This window comes from Myotis yumanensis, unplaced genomic scaffold (assembly GCF_028538775.1).
Source record: "Myotis yumanensis isolate MYYU_CA2020_CCGP unplaced genomic scaffold, mMyoYum1.0.hap1 SCAF_10, whole genome shotgun sequence".
NCBI classification, from domain to species: domain Eukaryota; kingdom Metazoa; phylum Chordata; class Mammalia; order Chiroptera; family Vespertilionidae; genus Myotis; species Myotis yumanensis.
In genome coordinates this window covers 4,195,200-4,217,798 of record NW_027223761.1, presented here as the reverse complement: position 1 = coordinate 4,217,798, position 22,599 = coordinate 4,195,200, and the positions used below count along the sequence as shown (strand labels likewise).

The 22,599-nt window shown below is 55.5% G+C and overlaps 1 protein-coding gene across 11 annotated transcripts in view; it reads right to left on the bottom strand.

Annotated features, from left to right (window-relative positions):
* MARK2 (microtubule affinity regulating kinase 2) overlaps positions 1-22,599 on the bottom strand; it is a 56,696-nt gene that overhangs the window by 2,454 nt on the left and 31,643 nt on the right. For 2 of the 11 annotated variants that reach the window (XM_070427338.1, XM_070427341.1), the window contains exons 2-18: positions 12,320-12,499; positions 12,026-12,079; positions 9,434-9,482; positions 9,046-9,111; positions 8,890-8,960; positions 8,617-8,673; positions 7,539-7,775; positions 7,025-7,144; positions 6,833-6,932; positions 6,645-6,757; positions 5,645-5,777; positions 5,230-5,411; positions 4,831-4,928; positions 3,937-4,098; positions 3,054-3,311; positions 1,999-2,025; positions 79-123 (exon numbers count right to left, since the gene is read on the bottom strand). In XM_070427338.1, coding sequence (XP_070283439.1) covers positions 79-123; positions 1,999-2,025; positions 3,054-3,311; positions 3,937-4,098; positions 4,831-4,928; positions 5,230-5,411; positions 5,645-5,777; positions 6,645-6,757; positions 6,833-6,932; positions 7,025-7,144; positions 7,539-7,775; positions 8,617-8,673; positions 8,890-8,960; positions 9,046-9,111; positions 9,434-9,482; positions 12,026-12,079; positions 12,320-12,499 — 1,952 coding nt within the window. The other 9 variants (XM_070427349.1, XM_070427340.1, XM_070427339.1 and 6 more) reach the window with 9 other exon arrangements.

Genomic DNA, 22,599 nt, shown 5'->3' with positions numbered 1-22,599 from the left:
GTGGCAGGAGGAGAGGAGCGGGAGGCGTGGCAAGCCCGGAGGCCGGGGCAGGGCCGGTGCTGGCTCCAGCCCTCTCACCTGAGAGTCTCCACTCGATCTTTGCTTTCAGGTTCATTCAGGTTCCTCAAAAAACAGAGCGAGGGAGAGTTTAGTGCTGGGGCTTCTCGCTCCTTCCACAGCCGCAGACCCAGGTGAGGCAGTCCAGGGAGGTGCCACCGAGGGCAGGCAGGACCCAGCCCTGAGGCCGCTTTCCCGTCACCTGGCAGGCCAACATGGCTCTGCGGCACCTCACACCGCAGCTCACAGCACAGCTGTCCCTTTCCAACAGGGAGCCCGCCCCTCCCCACAGCCCCAGAGGAGTGTGCTGGGGAGGAGGCTGTAGAGGTGCAGGCACCCGCACCCAGCAGTCACGGGGCAGGCAGGGCCCCAGCCCACGGCCAGGCTGCTGTGCGGGGGTCTTCTCAGAACCACAGGCCTCTGGGGAAGGGGCTGGGAGCTCAGAGGGCCAAGCTCTGGAACTGCTTAGATGTGCTCAGGGATGGTGCCTGGGGCCCCAGACTAGCCCACCTCCCCCATTCTTTGATAACTCCCCTGCCTGCCAGGCTGCCAAGCCATCAGATTATACAGAAGAGAGGACGCAGGGCAGGGCCGGGCCGGGCAGACACCTTGGGTGTGGGGAGCGGTCTGGCCCCGCTGAGCGGCTTCTCCAGCTCCTGGCTGGAAGATGGGTGCCTGGAGCTGGGAAATTGGGGGTTGCAGAGGAGGGCAGGGTGTGAGGGGAGAGAGAGAGAGCAGCAGCAGCACATGTAAAAGGAACACAAAGACATCAGACACACAAATGCAGACAAGCGCACTGCGCGCCTGGAGCCTGGGCTGCGCAAGGGAAGGAGCCTGGCTGCTCTCTCGGGCCACACCTGGCTCTTGCCCTGTGGGTGGAGGCGCCTGCAGGGCTGGCCCCCACATGAGTCAGCAGCCATGCATGCAGTGAAGAGCTGGGTGGGGTCGGGTAGGAGGAAGGGGAAAGCCTGAAGACCCTGTCTCGGCTGTTTCTCTGTCAGCTGGGGCACCAACGTGCCTACCAGGTGTCCTAGCACAGGGCCTGGGCTGACAACCTTGGGAAACCTGGCCCTTGGTCTTCAGCTTGGTATTTGGCCCACCCAGGCCTCCAGAGAGATGAGGAGGCCGGGAGTGGGGACGGAGCCAGGATCCAGCCCAAGAAGGGAGATGCCGGAGGGAGGGGGAATCTCCCCATTTTGCCAGGGCCCTAGAACATTCCAGCTCCTGGCTCTTTGGAAGCCACAGGACATGGCTGTATCAGCCCAGAAGGGAGGTAGATTGGTTCATTCAGATACTGCTGGAGGCAGCAGGTGTGTAGGGGGTGGCCCAAGCTCTGCAGGAGCTGCCAGAGGGGTGCTGTGCCCCATTTGTGAGGCAAAGGCTCCTTGGGCCCAGCGGCGGCAGACTGAAGCCCTGGGTCCCCGAGTCCCTGCAGTACATCCAAAGTCCTGCCATCCCTGGGACAGGGGCAGGAGGTCACAGAGCCCAGAGGTTCGCAGGGACAGAGACAGGGAGGCCAGGAGCCCCAGAATGAGAGACCATCCCAGGTGCACTGTCGACCTCGGCAGGGAGACCCTCTTGGGAGCGCATGCACAGACAGGGGAAGGGCCAGAACACAAACCCCATGTTCGAGACCAAAGACCAAATCCCAGAGGTGGGGGTGGGGGAGGAGCCAATCTTAAAGGGAGAATTCCCTGAGAAGACCCCCTGCTCGGGGACAGGCCCATCATCTTCAAAGTCATCTGCCCGAGTGGGCAAATGTGGCCTCACTCGGCGGCCCAGTCCGAGCCGTCTTCATCCCTTTAAGATGGCAGAGGGCCACACAGAGGTGGTTAGCAGACGGAGGGGGAGCAGGAGCCAGAAAAGGGGAGTTAGTGACAGAGGAGGACACGGACACAGGACACAGGACAGACACACACACACAGTGGGCTCAACGCCTACCTTCTGGCAAACCTGAAAGACAGATTTCTAAAAAAACAAACAAAAAAAGACAAAATAAAAAAAGAAATAAAAAAACAAAAACAACAAGACGGTATGTGGATAAGCAGGTAGGGGGTGGACTTTACAGGTTCAAGGGTCACCCCGTTTGTGGAAGAGCCGCTCAGCGAGACTAGAGTCCCAGGCACGGGATCTGCTCGCGCCCACCTGCAGCCCTGCACCTGAATTCCAGGGCTGGCCAGGGGCATGGTTTCTCTGTCTATTCCAGCTGAGCGGGCTTAAGCAGGAGGAAGGGCAGGCCGCCTGCTCTCTCCGGCCTCCGGCTGCTTCCTGAGCTACACTGAGGGGGCAGAGGAAGGGTGGGATAGAGACAGGGACTATCCCAAGAGGCCAGATTGCTGGATGCACCTCAAGAATCAAAACTGTCCCTTTGGGGTGGTGGGGAGCCAGGTGTGGGAACCCTCATGAAGAGACTCCCCACCCTGGTTCCCACACAAGAAAATCAGCGCATCAGGCTGCGAGGGAGGAGGCCGCCCTGGGCCCCGCACCAGCTGTTGCACTTATGGCCTTCATCCTGGCAACCCTGGGCCGGAGAGCATGGCTGTAGCAGAGGGAGTGGCTGCAGCGAGACCCAACCAAACAACTGGGTTTGGGGAAAGGAGGTCAGAGGGGGCAGACAAGAGACCAGGAAAAACTCCTTGCTGGCCCAGCCTGGCTCAGGTCTCATGACTTTGCAGCTGCGTCACCAAATATAAGTTTCCATGGGAACCCAGGAGAAGAGGGGGCTTTTATTTTAGCATCTGAGTTCACACTCTCCTAGAGAGGAGGCGGCATCAGCATGGGCCATCTGCTCAGGCCAGAGAATGAGGTGTATGTATAAGGCGCTGGGGAGACCTAAGAGGGACAAGGAAGGTCTGGGCACCTGAGTTATTGACAAAGACCAATTTCGTAGGCTTCCAGAAGCCTCTTTTAACCCCAATTCCAGGTACCCCCATCCCACCCCCAGGCAGGCAGGAAGGCCTGGCCTCACACTCTGCCATCTTAAGGCCCCTACTCACCTTCGTACGAACTTGGAGGTGAATTTGCTGAAAATGCTCCCGGAGGCCCCCCGCCGTCCCTGGCTGTTGCCGGAGGGAGAGGCTGGGGTTACACCGTAGGGCAAATTCTGCTGGTCCCGCACCTGCCGGAGCTGCCCAGCATGGAAGGTGCTCCGACTGGATACACCCCGGGGGAAATTAGTTCGGTCTGGGGCTCCTCCACTGCTGCTGATGTTGTGGGCGGAGGGGGAGGCGACAGGGACGCGCTGGGGGGCTGTGCTGTGGGAAAAGAGGTGGGGGTGGGGAAATGCATCAGGGCCCGAGAAGCCATCACGGCCAAGCACCTGGAGCCCTGGTGGGAGCAGGGAGGGAAGATGCTGGGGCAGAGGCAGCCATCACAGAGGACACAGGAGGAGGGGTGTGACCACTGAGGACACTGGGAAGGAGGACATCTAGGTGAGGTGGGAGGAATGGTTTGGGGGAGGGAGGGAGGCAAGGAGGGATACGTGTGTGGAGAGCAGTACAGGCTGGAGAGATGTGGCTCCTTGGGAGCTAGGCAGCTGGAACCTCGAGGGGACAATGTTGACCAACCCTCAAGGGTGAGTCCCTGTGATGCTGACTGTTCCTGGGTCCTAAGGAAGTCCAGGAGGCTCAGAACCAAAAGGCTTCCTTCTGTAGCCTCGGGACGGCTTCGGGCATATCTGCTCTGAGGGGAGACTGCAGGAAAAGAGGGGGGCATTAAGCCATTTTTTGTTCCTTCCACTTCCTGGCTGCAGGGGACAAAGCCATTTCTTGTGGCTAAGATGACAAGAACAGAGCAGGATCAGGTGGGAAGAAACGGTTGGAGGCAGGGGGTGGGACAGGTGTAGGGCAGCAGGTGCACCAGCTGCCCCAGCACACTTGCCTGGGCCGCGGCACCTCACAGTTACTGTCCGTGGGGGGCAGCCCAGTGGCCTTGTTGGGGTGCACGGAGGCCGACATGGATTTCTGGTGCTGGCGGGGTCGGGCCGCAGAGACTGCGGCAGAAGCAGAAGCCGTGGAGGCCCGGGACCCTGGCATGGTTAGGCTAGGAGACAAAAGCAGCGGAGAGGCCTGGGTTAGGGGTGGGTGGGGCGGGAGGCTGGGTGAGGAAGCCAGGGCAGGCGGGAAGGCCCAGAGCTGGGAGCGCGGCAGGATGCAGGTCAGCCCCAGGAGCAGCAGCGGGACACCAGTCGGAGCTGAGAAAGGCGGAGCTGGGAGCGGAGGGCAGGGTGAGGAAGGAGAGGTGGTCCAGGGCCTGGGGAGGAAACCAAAGTGCAGGAAAGCCAAGGGGGCAGCTGCCTCCAGCCACACTGGTCTCCTAGGCATTCCGAGAGCAAGGCTGCTTCCTCTCCAGAAAGAGCAGGGGCTGCTAAGGGAGTCTTCATTAGGCTCAGGAGAGGCGGAGCCAGGGACGCACAGTAAGAGATGCTGATGGTCAAGGAGCTGGGAGCTCTGCTCTCGTGCACACCCCACAGGTGGGCACCTCAGTTCTGCCCTGCCCTGTGCCTGGGGCCCCGGAACAAGCCTCAGCACTGAGGCCTAGAGGAGCGCGTTGCCAGGCCCTGATGAGATGACCAGGGAGTCACACTTGGTCCACTGCAAGGAGCCGTCACAGGAGCACAGGGAAAGGGGTGTGGGGAGGGGGGGAAGGGAGGAGGTCTGGTGTGTGGAAAGCTGGACTGGACAAAGCGACGGAACTCCAGGGAGCAGGGAGGGGAGTGGTACTGCTGACAGAGGTCACCGCTGTGAGAGGCGGCTCCTGGCCCGGCCTGCTCACCTGTCTTTGCCATTCTGGATGGAGGCCTGGCCCAGGCTGGCCCTCTCCAAAAGTGGGGAGTTCCTGCTCCGGTTTGTGCTGGTGGAGAGGATGCTGTTCTGTGGGGAAGAGAGAGCAGGCTGTGTTACAGAAAGCCTGTTTCACTGGCAGGGTCACAGCACCCCTTTCCCTCCACCTCCCCCAAGAGCGGGCACGGGTCGGGAAACGGCGGCCTGCTTCTCCTCCAGGGGCTAGGCTTTCTAAGTGAGCAAAAGCGGCCCGGAGGAGAGGTCAGGTAGGCAGCCAAAGGGCGTGGGTCTGGACCAAGAGCTGCCTGGAGAGGACAGGCCGAGGGGGTGGGGAGGAAGGGAGGAGGGGGAGGAGGAGGATGGAAGGAGGAGACCAGGCAGCGTGGCTCACCGTGGAGGGGGTAGGGGTGGTCTTCTTCCTCTCTAGGCCGGGCAGGGGGCTGGCAGGCACTTTGGCTGTGCTGCTGGCCTTCCGCCCTGACTCCCGGTCCTCCTCAGGCCGCTTGTTTTCCGCGTTGTTACTCTGAGTCTTCTTAGAGTAGGAATTTGAGGTGGGAATGGCAGGACCAGCTGCTGGGCCAGAATGACAGCGGGAATGGGTAAGGACGGGGCTCACAGAGTGCCCACCCCACGCCTGCTCTCCTGCAGTCCTGCCAGCAATCAGCACACACCACTTCTCAGAGGCTGAGGGAAGGGACCTGCCCAAGGTCATGCTACTAATAAGTGGCTGAATGGGGAGTAAAACTCAGCTATGTCATCCAAAGTCCGAGAACTTGTGACCTCTCAGCACTCCCAAAAGCACTTACCCTGGTCGCTGAAGCGCCGCTGCTTGGGGTTGGCAGAGACGCTGCGCTGTACCTTGTGGGAGGGGGAAGGAGCACTGCTATTGGTCATGTCAGCTGAAGGCCTGGGCTTCAAGGTGATGGCATCACCTTCCTGCTGCAAGAACAGAAAAGGGAGGGCAGAAGTTAGGCAGAGATCCACAAATCCACCCGGCGCTCCTATGACCAGGCCCTGCAAGGCCAATGTGCAACTGAACACTTGTGGAAACAGGTGCCCGACACAGACCCCAACAGACACAGACAGACACGACCCCACCTCCCACAAAGACCCCCACCTCAGGGAGGGATACACATGCCCACAGGAACGCAGGTCCAGACACAGACCTCTCGCGTACCTCCTGGGCAGGCTAAGGGGAGAACCAAGAGAGGGAGCCCAACACCACTGGGGGGAGCAGGAGGGAGAGGCCATGAGTGCAAGTGGGGACACAGTGGAGACCAAGACCCCCATCCCACAGACCCCACGGACTCCGACATAAGACATGATGAACCAGATGCACAGACGAGAGGATGGACATACATGCACAGAGCTACACGTATCCAGAAACAAGCACAAGGCAGAAGCAGCACAGACTCGAGACTCTTCTAAGAAAAACACAGGGAACCTTGCGTGCAGAGACCCAGAGATGCACAGTTTCCAAAACAAAGAGAGACAAATATATGGAAACAACATTTCTAGATGAACACAGAACTGACCCAGTCAGATGGACTGAGACCCAGTCTAACCAGGTCTACTCACCCACATGGAAGCCCAGACCCAGGCCCAGACCCCACCAGCTACCTACTCATTCACTGACGGAGGTCAGTGAGAGCAAAGACCAGTGGACTCTGGCCACCAAAGCTGAGGCTAAAAATTCATCAGCAGAGGCAGCACACCCACTCAGACACGAGCTTCTGCCCTCCATGGGGTATGGAAACATGGGGGTGCCACGGCCAGCAGGGCACCGGGGAGGGGCAGGGCACACACCTCCGAGCTCTTGTAGCCGAGGAGCAGGTAGGTGGCCATCACCTCGTTGTACCGCTGGCCCACCAGCGAGTCCTGGATCTCTTCTCGTGTGTAACCCATGGACACCATCAGCTCTGCATAGGGGTATACAGTTAAGGCTGGTCCCGAGTCCTTGGCAGGCTCAACCTCACGGCCCAGCCGAGCCTCACCTGTCCGCCGGGGGTCCTTGTAGTCAGGGAGTGGCTCCACATAAGGCTTTAATTCATCATCTTCGTGACCCACATTCATCCATCGATCTTTCATGATTTGCTGGGGAATAAAGTGAAGAGGAAGGAGCCTCAGTGTGAAGGTTTCCTTGGGAACCCGGGACCTTGCGGCCAGCTGGGCTCTCAGCTGCTCACCTCTAAAGTGCCTCTCTTGCTGGGATTGAGAATGAGGAATTTCTTAAGCAGGTTTTCACAGTCTGTGGACATGTAGAACGGAATACGGTATTTTCCCCTCAGCACCCGCTCCCGCAGTTCCTGCAGGAGGGAAATGGAAATCACCCCAAAGCCAAGGGAAGAAACCTAGTATCCGGGCTCCTGAGAGCTTAAGACTGGCCAGGCAGCTAGAAATGAAATACAGCAGGAGGCAGAGAGCAGGGACATGCCCCCGCCCCCCAAGCCCGAGGCCTGCGTCCTGAGTGCCCTGAGGGCATGACGGACACACAACTGGTCCCATCCCTGGAGGAGGACTGAGGTAGGTGACTGCCCTGGGTGCAGAAGACCTTTAGCTGCTACCTCTGCAAGCCCTTCTCTGAGGCTCTGGCGTGGCAAGTGTAGAGAGGTGGCCAAGGGGAGAGGTCGGGGTAAGACTGGAGGCCAAGAGAGGCAATGAGAAGTAATAACAATGATCTCAGCCTGCGCTTCACTCCACCTTGAGGTTCTGTCCATCAAACGGCAGGGATCCGCTGACCAGTGTGTACAGGATGACGCCCAGGCTCCACACGTCCACCTCGGGCCCGTCGTACTTCTTGCCCTGGAAGAGCTCTGGGGCCGCGTACGGGGGGCTCCCACAGAAGGTGTCCAGCTTGTTCCCAAAGGTGAACTCGTTACTGAAACCAAAGTCTGCGATCTTGATGTTCATGTCAGCATCCAGGAGCAGGTTTTCTGCCTGAGAGGGAAGATGGAATCCGTCAGGGACCCGAGTGGACCCATGAAGGCACTGGGCAGAAGCTGAGGGGATGGGAAAGCCAACAGGACACCTTCTCTAGGCTTAGGACCTTCTCCTCCAGCCCCAGGCCGGCCTTCCATCAGCGTGAACAGGCTGGGCTGGAAGAGGGCAGCCATGGGAGAGCTGGGATCTGAAGGCTCAGAGACGCTCTGAGCTGCGAAAGCTTCCATCAGGCGCCGGTTAACCACGGTCATGTCTGCCTCACATTCGAACCTCTGCACAGCAGCTGTGCAGCGGGTGAACGCAGTCAGCATTCTCCCTACAGTCAGCCCTGGGTCGTCGGGCGGCCCAGCAGAGTCTGGAGCGCCCCTGCCTGGCAACACTGGAGGGTGGTGGGCAAGAGCCTCTGCCCGCTGCGGGAACGGGGCCCTGCGTCTAGTCTGAGGCCTACATTAGAAGCAGACCAGGGCTTCCTCATTACCTCCAAAGCATTGAAGGCTGGTGTTGCCCTGAATGCTCAGACCTGGTGGTCACGTCATGGTGAATGGAAGGGAACAACCTGCTCTCACTCAAAGGTGCAGGGGGAAGAGCACGCCTACCTTTTATTAAAAAATGTTTTAAATATATTTTTATTGATTTTAGAGAGGAAGGGAGAGGGAGAGAGAGAAACATCAACGATGAAGAGAGAATCATGGATAGGCTGCCTCCTGCACGCCCCCAACTGGGGATCGAGCCTGTAACCTGGGCATGTGCCCTTGACCAGAATCAAACCTGGGACCCTTCAGTCCACAGGCCGACGCTCTATCCGCTGAGCCAAACTGGCTAGGACAAGCACACCTACCTTTAAGTCTCTGTGAACAATAAACTTCTGGTGGCAGTACTGCACAGCAGACACTATCTGAAAGGAAGGAAGAAGGGTTAGTCCAGATCCACCTGGGGGAGGCCACAGGAGCTGGCACAGCTGTGACCTTGGGATCTCATTCTAAGCTGCCACACAGATAGCAAAGCCTGAAGGACCCTTCAAAGGCCACTTACAGACAGGCAGCCCCTCCTTGTATGCCAGACACCAAAAGGCCAAGGCCAGACCCGTACTCCGGGAGGGAGTCACACCCACCTGGCGGAATTTGGCTCGAGCCTCTTTTTCTTTCATCCTGCCATGAGCCACGAGATAATCAAACACCTCTCCTGCAAGAGACGGGCACAGGGCTGGGTCAGAGCTGCTGGGGCCGGCGCAGTGGGTGCACAGCAGGAGAGGCGGTGCCATACCTACCTCCACTGGCATACTCCATGACAAGGTAGAGAGTTTTTTCAGTCTCAATCACTTCAAATAATTTAACTACAAGAGAAAAGGCCAAGCCATGAGTCAAAAAAGTAGGAGGGGCCACATATTAAGCCCCAACATGTACAGGGAGCATCCTAGGGATGAAGGGGTGCCGCCGCCCCCGCCCCCCCGCTTCCCAAGGACAAGTTCCTCTCAAAGCAGCCACGCTACTAAGGACAGCTCGGCGCTCAGGCAGAGCTGCATTGTGAGCTGGGCTTCCCCAGAGGCACCCCGAGGACTGCAGCCCCCAGAAGGCAGGGCCCAGGGGAGAAGGACAATACGCCGGGGAGTGGATCCCTGATGTGGGGAAAAGAATGGAGCGGCAACTGGTTCTCACCTATGTTGGGATGATTCAAAACCTTCATTATTCTTACTTCCCGGAATAGCTGAAAAGTGAAAGAGGGGTCATGTTTGCACCACTTGCTCTCCTCAGGCCTCTCCAACAGAGGCACTGCTAGGATTCTTTTTTCAAAAAGACGACGGGCAAGGAAAAGAAACAGGGCAATTGTCTGCACCTTCCGTGCCCAGCCCCGAGGGCTGAGAACAGGTGAGGGGAGGAAGGGTCAGCGGGAGGGAAGCTGGGCTCCGACGGCTCGTACCCTGAGCTTCGGCACCGGGGCCGGCCAGCCACCCTGCTGCATCCACCCAAATCCTGCCCCGCACAGCACAAGGGTTTTGGTTGGGTGCCTCTCAAGGAGGGACCATGAACCTCTGTGCATGAATATTCAGAACTAAAGTTCAGGACAAAAGAGACTCCAGCTTGGTCTGTGTGAAGGGGGGTGCTGAAGGGGAGCCCGTCATCTGATTTCCAGAAGTCCGAGGGCCCTGCACCAGTGGGCGGGCCTTTCTCTCTGGGCCCCTGGGGTGGGGACAGAAGCCACTCCTATATATAGCTGATGCCAATTTTAATCAAATCCACCTCCACACACTCACGCTCTCTTTGTGAAACAAAACCAGGGACTCCAAACCATACATTTCCATAAAGAAAGATGACAGCACTGAACTCCATCCCCTCTGCGGGGGCCCGCGGCCTGGAGGTGGGGTTTCTGTAACTTCCAGGCCTCTCCACTTGCACAAAGAGCAAAACTAGTTTGCTTGGGGTGGAGGGTGGGTGAGGGCTGGAGTCTAGTTTGTGAAATAAAGTGAACACGTTTTTCCTTTCACGAAACCCCAGCACTTTCATGAGCTGGAAAGGGGAAGTCGAGGCAGGCTTCCCATTCTTCAGGACCTGGTTCTGGCCTTGGCTCCCTTCTCTGGTCAGAGCCCAGGTTTCTCTTGCTTTCTTTCCTGGTCCAGCTGCTATTTTGGGTGAAGAAGCAAAAAATCCTGGACCCCCACTCAGGGGCAGTGATGGGAAGAAGCACTGAATGAGGCCCACAGGCAGCTGCCAGGGTCCTTCCCCCAAGGGTGCCCCTGGCCTGGAAGGGCGCTCCTGGGAGAGCATGGAGTTTTCTGGGCTTTCTGGAACCCCGAGGGGCTAGCTTCTTCAGTGTTCGTCCTTTAGAGTCATTGCTGGATAAAATTTAACAGAGTAATTTGGCCAGAATCAGACTGGCCTTGGTAACAGAGCTGTTAAAAGGCTTCTAAGATGGCTACATCTGTCTGGTACTGGTGCCTTCCAGCCAGGCAGGAAGAGGCAGGGAGAAGAGAGGTGGGAAGTAAGATGCCCGCTGGCGCTGGCCATCACGGTGACGGCAGGCTGGCCTGCTCCAGAGACCAAAGGGCCCCACCACGCCGGCGTCAGCTCTGTGGGGTCTGAGCCAACAAGCGAAGAGGAGCTCTTCCCCTTCCTTCTGCAAAGCTCCAAGCAGGGGAGCCCTCGTGATGACAACAATGTTTCCTTTGAACCAAAGAACCTTGAGGGGATCCCACGGGCAACAAAAAAGGAAAACACTTTGGTTTTGCCTGTCAGCATGTCAGGGCACCTCAACCCACACACGCTCAATCCCGAGAGCATCTCTACAACAACAGGCCTCAATGGCTCGTCCCGAGCCTCCAGGGCCACTGCAGTTGACACAATCTGCCACGAGGTGGAAAGCACTAGGTTAATCCCGGTCAGAAACGGGAGCCCGTCAGCTGGAGGATGAGACATAAAGGAAACCTGACTTGACCCGAAGGGGCAGCTTTCTGGGGGCCAGATGGGGGACTTCCTCCTCCTCCTTCCTGCCTGCCCCCCGGAGCCCAGGATGGAAGGAGAGGGCAGCTTCCAGTGCCACGCCAACGGTCACTAGCACGCCGTCCCCTCTGCCAACGCAAGTCTCCTGTCCTGCCTCCTCCAGCGTCTTGTTCCTCGAGCAGGGGGGCCATCTGGAGGGTCCCCCACCAGCTAAGGGAGACCATGGCTTCCCGCTGTAAGTCAGGAGGGCAGGAGAAGCCAGCCTCGGCACATGACCCTGCGACTTTTAGCCAAGAGGAGCCTCGCGGTGAGCAGGAGAGCGGGGAGTGCCTGCCGTCATCCGCACTCCCCGCCACAGGTGTGAAACAAGTGCTGATCTAAAGCTCGTCTTCAGGGCCCACTCTCTAACCCGCAGCTGGCACAGAGTCCAGGGGCAGGTCCTCTTGTCCCTGTGCTTCCAGAGTGACCCATCATCATCCCAGGTCTTGGAATGCGTTTCTAGTGATGGCTACAGCATGAGTTTTGCGTAGGGCTGGCCAAAGGCCAACAGATAACAAGGTGCAGAAGTAGGTCAGATAGGTAGGCCAAGTGGCTGGGAGGGGCCAGAGAGGCCTCGACAGAGAGTGCCTGTGGCCAGGGAGCCCAGTCAGGAGTCAGCCCAGAGGATCAGCCAAAGCCCTACACACAGCACAGCCCTGCAGAGGGACAGTGAGATGACCAGAGAGTTTACACCAGGGATTCAAGAGAAGATCCCAATGGGGTCAGATCACTGCCCCTTGGCGAGAGGTTAGAAAGGGAGGGCTGTCTGCTTACTTTCTGGAGGCTGGAGGAGTTCAGTTGAGTCTTGTCAATGATCTTCACAGCCACCTGAACATGAGACAAAAAGCCCAAGATTACCTCTTTGACCAAACTCAACCCAGGACTCGAAGCGCTTTCCTCCTTCCTGTTTCCACCTCCTTTTTGTCCCATCCCTCTTGGCACTCCTGTTTGTTCAGATCACATTTCTGTCTGGTAAACAAGAGGATGGCTGTGGTAGTAGTGCCACCACTACCTATGGGGGTGCCAACAGTTGGGAGGTGCTGCCAGGTTCCCCACGCCAGCGCTCACCTCTTTCCCGGTCAGGATGTGCCGAGCCAGCTTCACCTTGGCGAAGTTGCCCTTGCCAATGGTCTTGAGGAGTCGATAGTTGCCGATGTGGGGCTGCTCGTCAGCAGAGGTGGCTGAGTTGCGGCCCCGCAGCATGTTGGACTTACTGCTGGGCTTGGAGTCGAGGTGTCCCAAGGTGGGCTGCAGGGAGGGACAGCACCCCTGTAAGTACACTGCCCTGCCAGATCCCCGCATTCCCGGTGCCTGTTCACACCGGGAGAAGGCTGCATCTCCAAGGAGCAGCAGCAGCAGCAGCAGCATCACTTCAGTGCACTCACTTTACATTTACTTTTCCTATTTCTCACTTTGCAGTGATCTGCTGTCTATCCCAATGAAGTGGAAGTTCAAGAAGACTCGTGTACGCACTGTTACAGCCCAGCAACTAGACAGGCAGGGTTATGGTAGGTGCTCAATGAATTCTGTGTAATGAATTAACTGAATGGCAGGGTCTGAGCAAGGTAACAGTCTGCCCTTCTTAGCCACCCCATTGCTCAAATAAGGGTGTGAGGAAGCAGAAATAACAACAGCACTGACCAGGTGTAGAAACACAACTCAGAAAGGGTATGGTCCAGAGGAAGATATATGAAGACTTGTACATTCCTCAAAGGGCTAACTAAACACAGAAATACTGTGACACAGCAATTCTACTCTTAGCTACATACATACCCAAGAGAAGTGGGAAATGTATGTCCACACAAAAACTTTATATGCATGTTCATTCAAAACATCCCATATTCATAATAGCCAGAAAGTGGAAATGATACAGACGTCCATCAACTGGTGAACAGATAAACTGCAATATCCACACCGTGCAATAGTCATTGGCAATTTAAAAAAGTGTTCTGACACATGCAACAACACGAATGGACTTTGAAAACATGGTGCTGAGTGAATGAAGCCAGTCACAAAGGCCCACATGTTGTATGATTCCACTTCTATGAAAAGTTCAGAATAGGCAAACCCATGGAGACGGATAGCAGATTCGTCGAGGGCTGAGGGCAGAGGAGGGTGGGGAGGTTGTGGAGATAGATGCATAGCTCTTTTAATTGTCCACTTTAATGGGTGACCTGTATGGTATGAGAATTATATCTCAGTAAAACTGTTCAGAGTCTGGTCTGAGTCTTGTCTAGAGTCCTGATTTATCTCTCAAAGAACACACGACATCATCAATCCAGCAAATGGGACAAAGCTACTGCCAGGGCCTCCTCCTAGAACCATCCACGCTGCCTTGGGAAATTCAAGGAGATTGTCTGGAGGGGAGCAGGGTGACCAGAGGAGTGAGTCAAAGTTCTTCCTCTCACAGCCCCTTCTGGCTGTAAGTGAAGCAAGCCCACAAAACCACAGAGGAAAGGCATGACTTGCTACCACCAAGGAACTGTCCAGGGTTCCTGAGCGTCCCCAACCAGATGCTTTTCAGACAGAAAAACAACAACACAAAGTATCTGCTACGATGTTTCCCTTCTTCATTGTGTCAATGGAGGGCTTTCCTTTCTCTCTGTATAGCAGTAGCTGCTGGCTGGTTTGGGGTGAGCTGCTTGACTCAGATCCCAGAAGCTTATGGGTTGAACCTTTTTAAAAAATATATTTTTATTGATTTCAGAGAGGAAGCGAGAGGGAGAGGGAGATAGAAACATCAATGATGAGAGAGAATCATGGATTGGCTGCCTCCTGCACGCCTTCTACTGGGGATCAAGCCTGCAACCCGGGCACGTGCCCTTGACTGGAATCAACCCGGGACCCTTCAGTCCGCAGGCCGACGCTCTACCCACTGAACCACACCAGCGAGGGCGGGTTGAACTTTTGAGGAAAAAGGATTTCATGTGTACAGTAGACTGGAAAGGAGAGGCTCCTGGCGTCACAGCAGAGTCCCTGTGAGCCTCCTGGGCCTTTCAGGCACCTTCTCTCTTCTGCAAGTCGAACTCCCCCAAGTCTTGCTGTGTCCCCTCAGCCCACAGCGCTCTCTTGCTCTCTGGTGTCCAGACATCATGCAGCTCACATAAGCCTGCTGGTCCTCAAACAGCATTTGCTAGGCCAGTAGATTTTCAAATACTTGTTCTTTCCCTCCAAAAGGAACTCTAAGATTTACACCCCTTGGAGAGAAGGACATGTTGAGGCTCCACTGGTACTTGCTCTGTCTACCAAAGGGCACACCAGGTCCTATTCAACAGGGTCCTGAAGGCCTGGCCTCCATGGCCCACTTCTTCTCAGCCCCATTTCCTGCAGGCGCTGCAAGACCGCTACCAGGGCCCTTCCTTCTGTCCCAGCTCCCATGAGCAGAAGGTGGGTGGGCAAGTTCCTTGGCAACCTCTACTTCACCTCCTGAGCTCTCATCACGCCCCTCTTTTCTGAGGGTAGGATTTGGCAGTCTCCAAGTCCTCAAAATTTGGAATAGGGATTTCACATCTGAGAGTTTGGGCCCCCTGCCCCTCGGAAGCCAAATATCAAGGACTCCTACCGCCTGTCTGTGCTCTGCTCTGCCCATACCTCTTGGTGTTTCTACCCCCAGGGGCTGCTCTGCATGGCATAGCAGGACAGCACTTCCTGTCACGATGAGCTGCATGCTGGATGGACTTCAAGGAACAACAGTTACAAGAGGGGCTTAAGAGTATAGGGCCAGAGACAAACTGCCAGGGTTCAAATCCCAAACCTGCCACTTACTAACACCGGCTAACTTTATCATCATCAACACCATCCTTAAGAGGGAGAAGAGATTATCACAAAGGGAGAAGGAAAGCATCCAAAGATGAGTGGTGTGGGGTGACCCCACATCTGTGTCAGGAGACAGTCCGGTCGATGTCGCAGAGCTCTGTCCAACATCACTCGCTTCCACCCACCACCTACTGCATCAGCTTCCGTGTCGTACAGAGGAATACACTATTCCCTACTTCACACTGGGCAGCTAAGAGAACACACACACAATGCTTTATCCAACAATCAGGAAAGAGCAACTATTACTGCCATTATTTTTAGTTCCCAAATACCACTGTTCTTAAAACCAGTCTTCTTGTCAACAAGACTTCGGCATCTAAGTCGAGTCCTCCTGAGCTGGCTGCAGCCCAGATGGAGGCTGGAGAGAGACTCTATGGTCCTCCCCACTGGAAAGAGGTCACGGCTGAGCGCTGGCCACCACCCCCTCTGACTCCTGTTGCCGGCCGACACCAGCACCCCTACTCTTCGCAGGAGAGGCTGGACAGGGCAGCTGGGAAGGGCTGGCTCCAAGCTGGGTATCCAGGACAGCAAAGAGTGGAGATTCTGCTTGTCCAGGACCCAGAGAAGCAGAGAGCACTGGTGTCTGCTCGTTGATCCACTGCCCCCAAAGTCACCCACTCCCCTTTCAGGACTGAACCACCCAACTCTCAGGACTCAGTGTGTAGTTCTTCTCCTAACCCAGTGGTCGGCAAACTGCGGCTTGTGAGCCACATGTGGCTCTTTGGCCCGTTGAGTGTGGCTCTTCCACAAAATACCACGTGCGGGCGCGCACATACAGTGCGATTGAAACTTCGTGGCCATGCGCAGAAGTCGGTTTTCCAAAAGAAGATAGACGACACAAGTATACAAGACGAGTGTGGATGGGAGAGTTGGAAGGGGTCGACCTCAGCGAACGTACCTCAATCAGATTGAGGACGTTTTTAGCAAAGGCCAGCTTAGGAATATCCTAATTAAGTTAATAACAATGTACCTACCTATATAGTTTAAGTTTAAAAAATTTGGCTCTCGAAAGAAATTTCAATCGTTGTACTGTTGATATTTGGCTCTGTTGACTAATGAGTTTGCCGACCACTGTCCTAACCTCTTGGCCTCTTCTAAGTTGTAATATGTCCCCAGAGCAGGGATGTGGAACAGGATGCGGAGAGCCCACGGGGGAAAGTACAGAAACGAGAAATCTCCAGGCCCCCAGTGAGGAGGCTTCCAGGAGGCCAGAGAAGAGGTAAGAGAGACCCTTCCCTGCTTCTGTCTCGGCTCGTCAGCCTGGACCCACATCTCACCAACAGGTGGAGGGCTGAGGACTAGCTGGCCTTGCGGGCCAACCAAACAGGGTCTGGCTACAGCCACGCTCTCCCCTCTCCCTCTAGCCTCCTTGCCTACAGGAAGACCAGGGGCACCAGACATTCCTAAAGCTTTGGCTGACAGCACAGCCCAGGCAGCTCCCGTGGTCTGAGGAAGTTGGTTGAAAGCAGACCCCACGGCGCTCAGACAGCCTTCAGACAGAACAAGGGAGTCACCCTTTGAGGCCGTACTTGGAACCAAACGGCAGACCACGCAGGTTTCTAAGCAGGCCTGGCTCAGAAGTAGGGCCTCAACAGCTGCAGCGTCCTCCATAGAGAGGAGAAGAGAACACAGGACGTGGGGATAAAAGGAAAAGAGCCTTCCGTTCAGTGGGCCTTCCACCTGGGATCCCAGCCTGGCCTAGGCGGCACCAGGCTGGCCCGGAAGACAGCCTCCACCCCGAGAGGCCAGGCGCTGACTCAGGTAGGCAGGGCCCCTTCCCTAAGGCTGGAGGCTCCTACCACCAGTTCTTCCCTCGGAAAGCTCGGCTTTGGGGCTCTGCATTCGTGTCCCGAGGCTTCCCAGGGAAGGGACCAACCTGGGAGGGTGACAAGCAGGCACTCCCTGGCCAGGACAGAGCAAGCCCGGGCACTGTGGAGTGGAGGGAGAAAGTGTCCCTTGGCACCAGCCCTGGGCGGCCACCCCAGATGCAGTCTCCCTCACTGTAGTACCGTGAGCCCGCCCTGGGCCTCTGCCCCACCACCCCTTCCTCTCACTCTGGCTGAGTCTGCTGACTCGATCTTAGGGGAGACTCTTCTGTTGGTGGTTGCTCTTCCTTTCCTGGCCAATGCCTCTTCACCTTCCCATGAATCTCACTACAGTGCTAGCAGTTCTTCAAAGAGCCCGTGTTTGGGTGGGAGGGAAAGAAGAGGAAAGGGCAATTCCAGAGCAAAAAAAAAAAAAAAAGAGGAAAACATACCCGGCTGGAGAAAGGGACAAGGACTACCAGCAACTTCCATCCAGCAGAGCCACAGCAGAACCTGTCAGGCAGCGAGGGCAAAGTACAGAGGCCGGGAAGAGCCAGGCCCAGGGCGGGGGCGCTCCGCCAGCCACCCTTACTCAGCCGAAGCAGGCGACACCTTCCACCACCTCCTCAGTGAAAAGCAGCAAAGCAGCCAGGCCCAGCGGCTCCTGCCTGGGAACCTGGACTATGTCGCAACCGAAACTACCACTAGCAGAGAGCCCGGGCTTGGCAAGGAGAGCAGCGGGGACAAGCCGGCGGCTTCTTGCGGGCCAGGCCCTCGTAGCCAGGAAATACATACAGCTCAGGACACGACACCGGGAGCAAGGTGGGAGGAAAGGGGCAGGAGGGGACCAGGAAGGAGGGAGACTAAGAGAGAAAGAGGCGGGTTTAGATCAACTTCCTTCTCCCTTCCCCTCCCCCTCGCCGGAAGTGGCTGCCCCACCCTCCCCAAGGTGCTTTGCTGGGTAACAGCTGGGAGAGGAGGAGACTCACTCTAGCCAGGGCTGTCATAAAGTCCTTATCTCACCTGCGGCAGGTGGGACCTGGGAAAGGGCTGAAGTCGGAGGCAGGGTAGAGAGGAGTATGTGAATCCGACATGCTGACCCAGAGAGGGCAAGACCAGCAAACCACCCACCAAGAACAAGGCTGGGGGACAGGTGGCAGAACCCAGCTATCCAGCAGTGGCAGATGGACCCTTAGTCCACAAAAAGCAGTGTTTAGCCTTAGAAAAATGTATGTGACTTCCACGCAAAATACCTTGGACAAATTTCAGGGGGCCCAGGGATCCAGTGAAGCCCTTTAGAGGTCTTTGGGTTCTAACTTTTACCCAAGGGCTGAAGAATGAAATGTCCCTCTAAGTCCCTTCCAACCCTGTTCCTGGGAATCTATTCCTAAGTTCCCACCAACCTCCAGCGCCCCCATCTCCTGACCCCTTGCGGGCGTGCGCGCGCACACACACACACACACACACACACGCAACAAGGCTGCTCTCTACAAGCTCCTAGGGCAGTGATGGCGAACCTTTTGAGCTCGGCGTGTCAGTATTTTGAAAAACCCTAACTTCACTCTGGTGCCGTGTCACATATAGACATTTTTTGATATTTGCAACCATAGTAAAACAAGGACTTATATTTTTGATATTTATTTTATATATTTCAATGCCATTTAACAAAGAAAAATCAACCAAAAAAATGAGTTCGCGTGTCACCTGACACGCGTGTCACCTCTGACACGCGTGTCACCTCTGACACGCGTGTCACAGGTTCGCCATCACTGTCCTAGGGCCTGAGGCAGCCCTTCACACTTCCTCCGGCAAAGCCCCCGTTGACCTTGTCTGTGCTCTGTGTTCTGATCCTGGCCTTGCTTCTGGCTCGCCATCTACTTCCCATTCATTCCACTACCCGAGGCTAGGATCCTTCCCATGAAGCAACACCTTAAAGACCCCATGCTGGTCGGCCATAATCCCCTCGGTGCCCTCCCACACCTGAGCACAGACACCTGAAGATCACACTACTTCAGCGTTTGTCTTACACATGAGATCAGGCAATTCTGATACCAACGTCTGCCAGCAAGCACTGCTGTGTTCACACCAGAGGCCGACGGGGTAGGCAGGACCCACAGTTCACAGATGAGACACTGAAGCACAGGAGTGAAGAGACCTGCCCAGGGTCCCACGCCTCCCAGGCAGAGCTGGGACTGAGCCCAGGGCTTTTGTGCCCACTTGAGTGCTCTGCTGTCCCCTCTACCAGCCATCAACCCTTCTTGATGCCTAATCTGCTTTTACTTCCCCAAAAAGGTAAGTCCCTGGCTCTTCCTCCAGACCAGAGAGGTGAAGAGGTGAAGATGCAGGAAAGGTGCTGGGACCACAGGAAGGCCAACGCCTGATAAGGTCAGCAGTGGAGGGTTGTTTTAAAGACCTCCCAGGTGGTCCCCTAAGCGGACCACTCCTTTCCAAAGTGGGCCCTGACCTGGACCGTGGGCTCAGGCTGGCCTGGGACCACCTGCCCCTTTACTCAGAAGCGACTGGAAGGTGGTTTCCTCAGTCCTATCTGCCGGGCAGGAAGGGGCTTTCTATATGAGGAAGTACCAAGCACTGACCTCAGAGAGGCCGGGGCAGACGGGGTTGGACTAAGCTGCAAAGTCACACGGCCCTGGCAAGTCACTAGCTCTTTAACCCTTCCTCCTTCACTGCATCCAAGCGCTTTCTTTGCATCCTTTGATCCTGAATAACTGTCACTCTCAACTGCCAGGACGTAATAAACCAGTGGAGCATTCTGGGTAGGAGATCTTGTAAAGCTGTGGTAAATACTGACCAGTGGGGAGGCTGGATGCAACTCCCACACCCCTGAAGCTAACTGTGATGGCTGCACCTGGGGGACCCCCTTTCCTTAATACCCTATTGCAGAGAGGAGGTGAAGCTGTGGCAAACAGTCAAAGGGCTACTCCTTTCTCCAGCCAGGTGCCTCCCTGACAAAGGACACAAGCAGAGCCTGAAACTGAAGCAAAGTCAGTGTCTTTAACGCCCTGGGCTGCAAGCCTCATCCCCAGCCAGGGCGACCAGCACTGCAGCCTGGGCCACGAGGGGAGCAGCCTGCGGGCCTCAAAGCAGCCACAGCCGAAGCCAGGGCCTGCCTGGGAAGTCCAGCAGGCAAGAGCTGACCTGGCATGAGATCAGACTGAGCCACCTCCAGCTCACCCTCCTTAGTTCACTGAAGCCACAATACAATGAGCACCCCTCAACGTCCTGTCATCAGAGTCGCTTGAAACACTGGTGGAGTCCACCAAGGGAGCTCTCTCTCATTCCCCAACTACTGCTGTCGCTTCGGCAAACCTTTGCTGAGTGCCTACCTCTGGAGCCAGGGCCATTGCAAAGCTCAGAGACCTGGTTCCCGCCTTCTAGAACTTAGGGAGGGGACTGCACATTAGACTCACTGCAGCCTCTCTGCCTGCTGCATTATGGGAGGAGAGGCTCTGGAGAGAGACGGACTTGAGTGGGAGGGAGTCCTGCCTTTGGTCCTTACCAGCTGATGGAGCAAGATGATCTGCCTTCTCTTAGTCTGTGTCCTCACTTGGGACATGAGGCCACTGGCTGTCCACACTCACAGGGTCAGTGCGGCTGGGACATGGTGCTGCCTGGGCCATGGTGCTGGTACATGGTAAGGTCTCGACAATGTTTCCCAATTTCTTCACTTTCAGATAGAACCGTTCTTCTCATCTCAAGGGGTTCTCTGAGCCCTAAGAAGAGCTTTAATCTCCAAGATCTTGACTATAAGCACCAGAGTAGCAAAGCTGGTATTCCTTCTGGAATCAAGTCATAATTCTACCATGGCTGGGCTGTCACGTAAAGAAGACCCTTTCCTAACATGAAACCACTCCTGCCAAGACAAGTGGATGAGCGAGAAGGCACCCATCTCTGCCCCCGAGTAGCCCAGAGGAGGACGGAGGGGTGCCTGTTCTTCCCTTCCTCGTCAGTTCCTTAACTCCTTCCAGACAAGGCCCAAGAAACAGCCACAGACCCGTACCACATGGTGCCAAGGGCTGGGGGAAGCTCACATTGCCAGCCTCACACTCCATTCAGCTCCTCCCGTACCAGTGGGTTACTGTAACCATGGAGACCAACAAGTTCCTCCATATCACAGGAGAGCCAGCCTGCCAGCAGCCCGGGCTCTGGGGGAGGCAGAAGGCAGCCTGCAGCAGAAAGGTTTGGCTCATTCCACAGAGGATTGTGGGAGCTCATGGAGACTAACCAGTGCAGCTGAGGTGCCTGGGCCTCCCTTGAACTTCCTTTTCTTTGCAAGTAATTCATGTTTTTAGCACACTGCCTGCCTGCATCTGGTGTGGGAGCGGAGGGCGTCCTCTGGAGCTAGGCCTGTGGTGGGACCCCAGCTACTGCCCTGGGGCAGGTAGGAAAGGGATCTGGGCTATGGTAGCAAGAGCTACCACAGATACTCACTAAAGCAAAGCACCAGCTACCACATAATGCCTTCTTTTAAGTGGTCCAGGTAAGTCAGCCCTCTTAATCCCTTTGTTTAAAGAATTATCAAGATACCTTCTCAGTTGCGAGTGATCTCTCCCGCTCTAGACTCTCACACCATCCTATCTGTAGCCGTTTGTTGCTTCTGACTTTGTGTTTCCATGAGCTCTGAGTGATCAAGACAATGTCTTGCTCACTTCTGTAAGCGCTTAGAGCCTAACAGTGCCTGCACCTAGCTGGCCCATGTTAAAATACAGTGGAACCTCGTTTCTCAAACTTAATTATTTCCAGAAGGCTATTCAAAAACAGAATCATTTTTCCCCATTAGAAATAATGTAAATTGAATTAATTCGTCCCAGACCCCCAAATGATTCCCTGTTTTAACCTTTTGTATATATAGTACATGTCTAATCTATAAATAAACACTTTAAAAACAAAAAGGACATGAAATATAAAAGAAAATTTAATAAAAAGGAAATGTACAATAAAAATGAAAATTTAATAATTATAATAAGCAGCCACAAAAACAAAAACAAAACACACACACACACACACACACACAAAAATATTCATAGCACAATATCCCGAGATGTTAATCGTGGTAAACTGGCTCATACTCGGGCATCCTCTTCTCTGTCGCCTGAGAGACTTTTGACTGGTCATATAGCTTTCATGAAAGGGTTGTCAGGTTGAGAAGCGAATTGTTCGAGATGGGAGACATTCGAGAACCGAGGTTTGACTATACTTACCAAATCAAAGTGGTACAACTTTTTGGCCTTGAAGTCACCCTACCCCTCTGTCCCCCAGGAGAAAAGACAAGGGCAGAGAAAAGAAGATCAAAACCTCTTGCCACAAAACCCCTTTCCCCTCTTTCAGGATATCTGTTGCCCTGTGAAGTTGCTTGGTTACTGTCTGCCCTTCCCACTATACTATTCTACAAAGGGAGGGACCCTGGTCTGTCTAATTCATGGCCCACAACAACGCCTAAGCACATGGCGGAAGTATTCAACAAGGTACTGCACTAATAAATGTGTACAAACGAGTGAGAAAACATGTTAGGACCTCACCAGTGTACTCTGCAGACAGCTTCCAAGGGGCAGCGAGTGCGCGATCCCCTCTCCCGTGGACAGATGACAACTATGGAGTGTCTGTTCCACCAACAAGCCTCCTCAGGTGGGCATAAAGCCTTATGCTTCCTCCTAACACAAAGCTCAAGGCAATCTGGAGACAGATTCAGATACAGGCACAGCCCAGAAC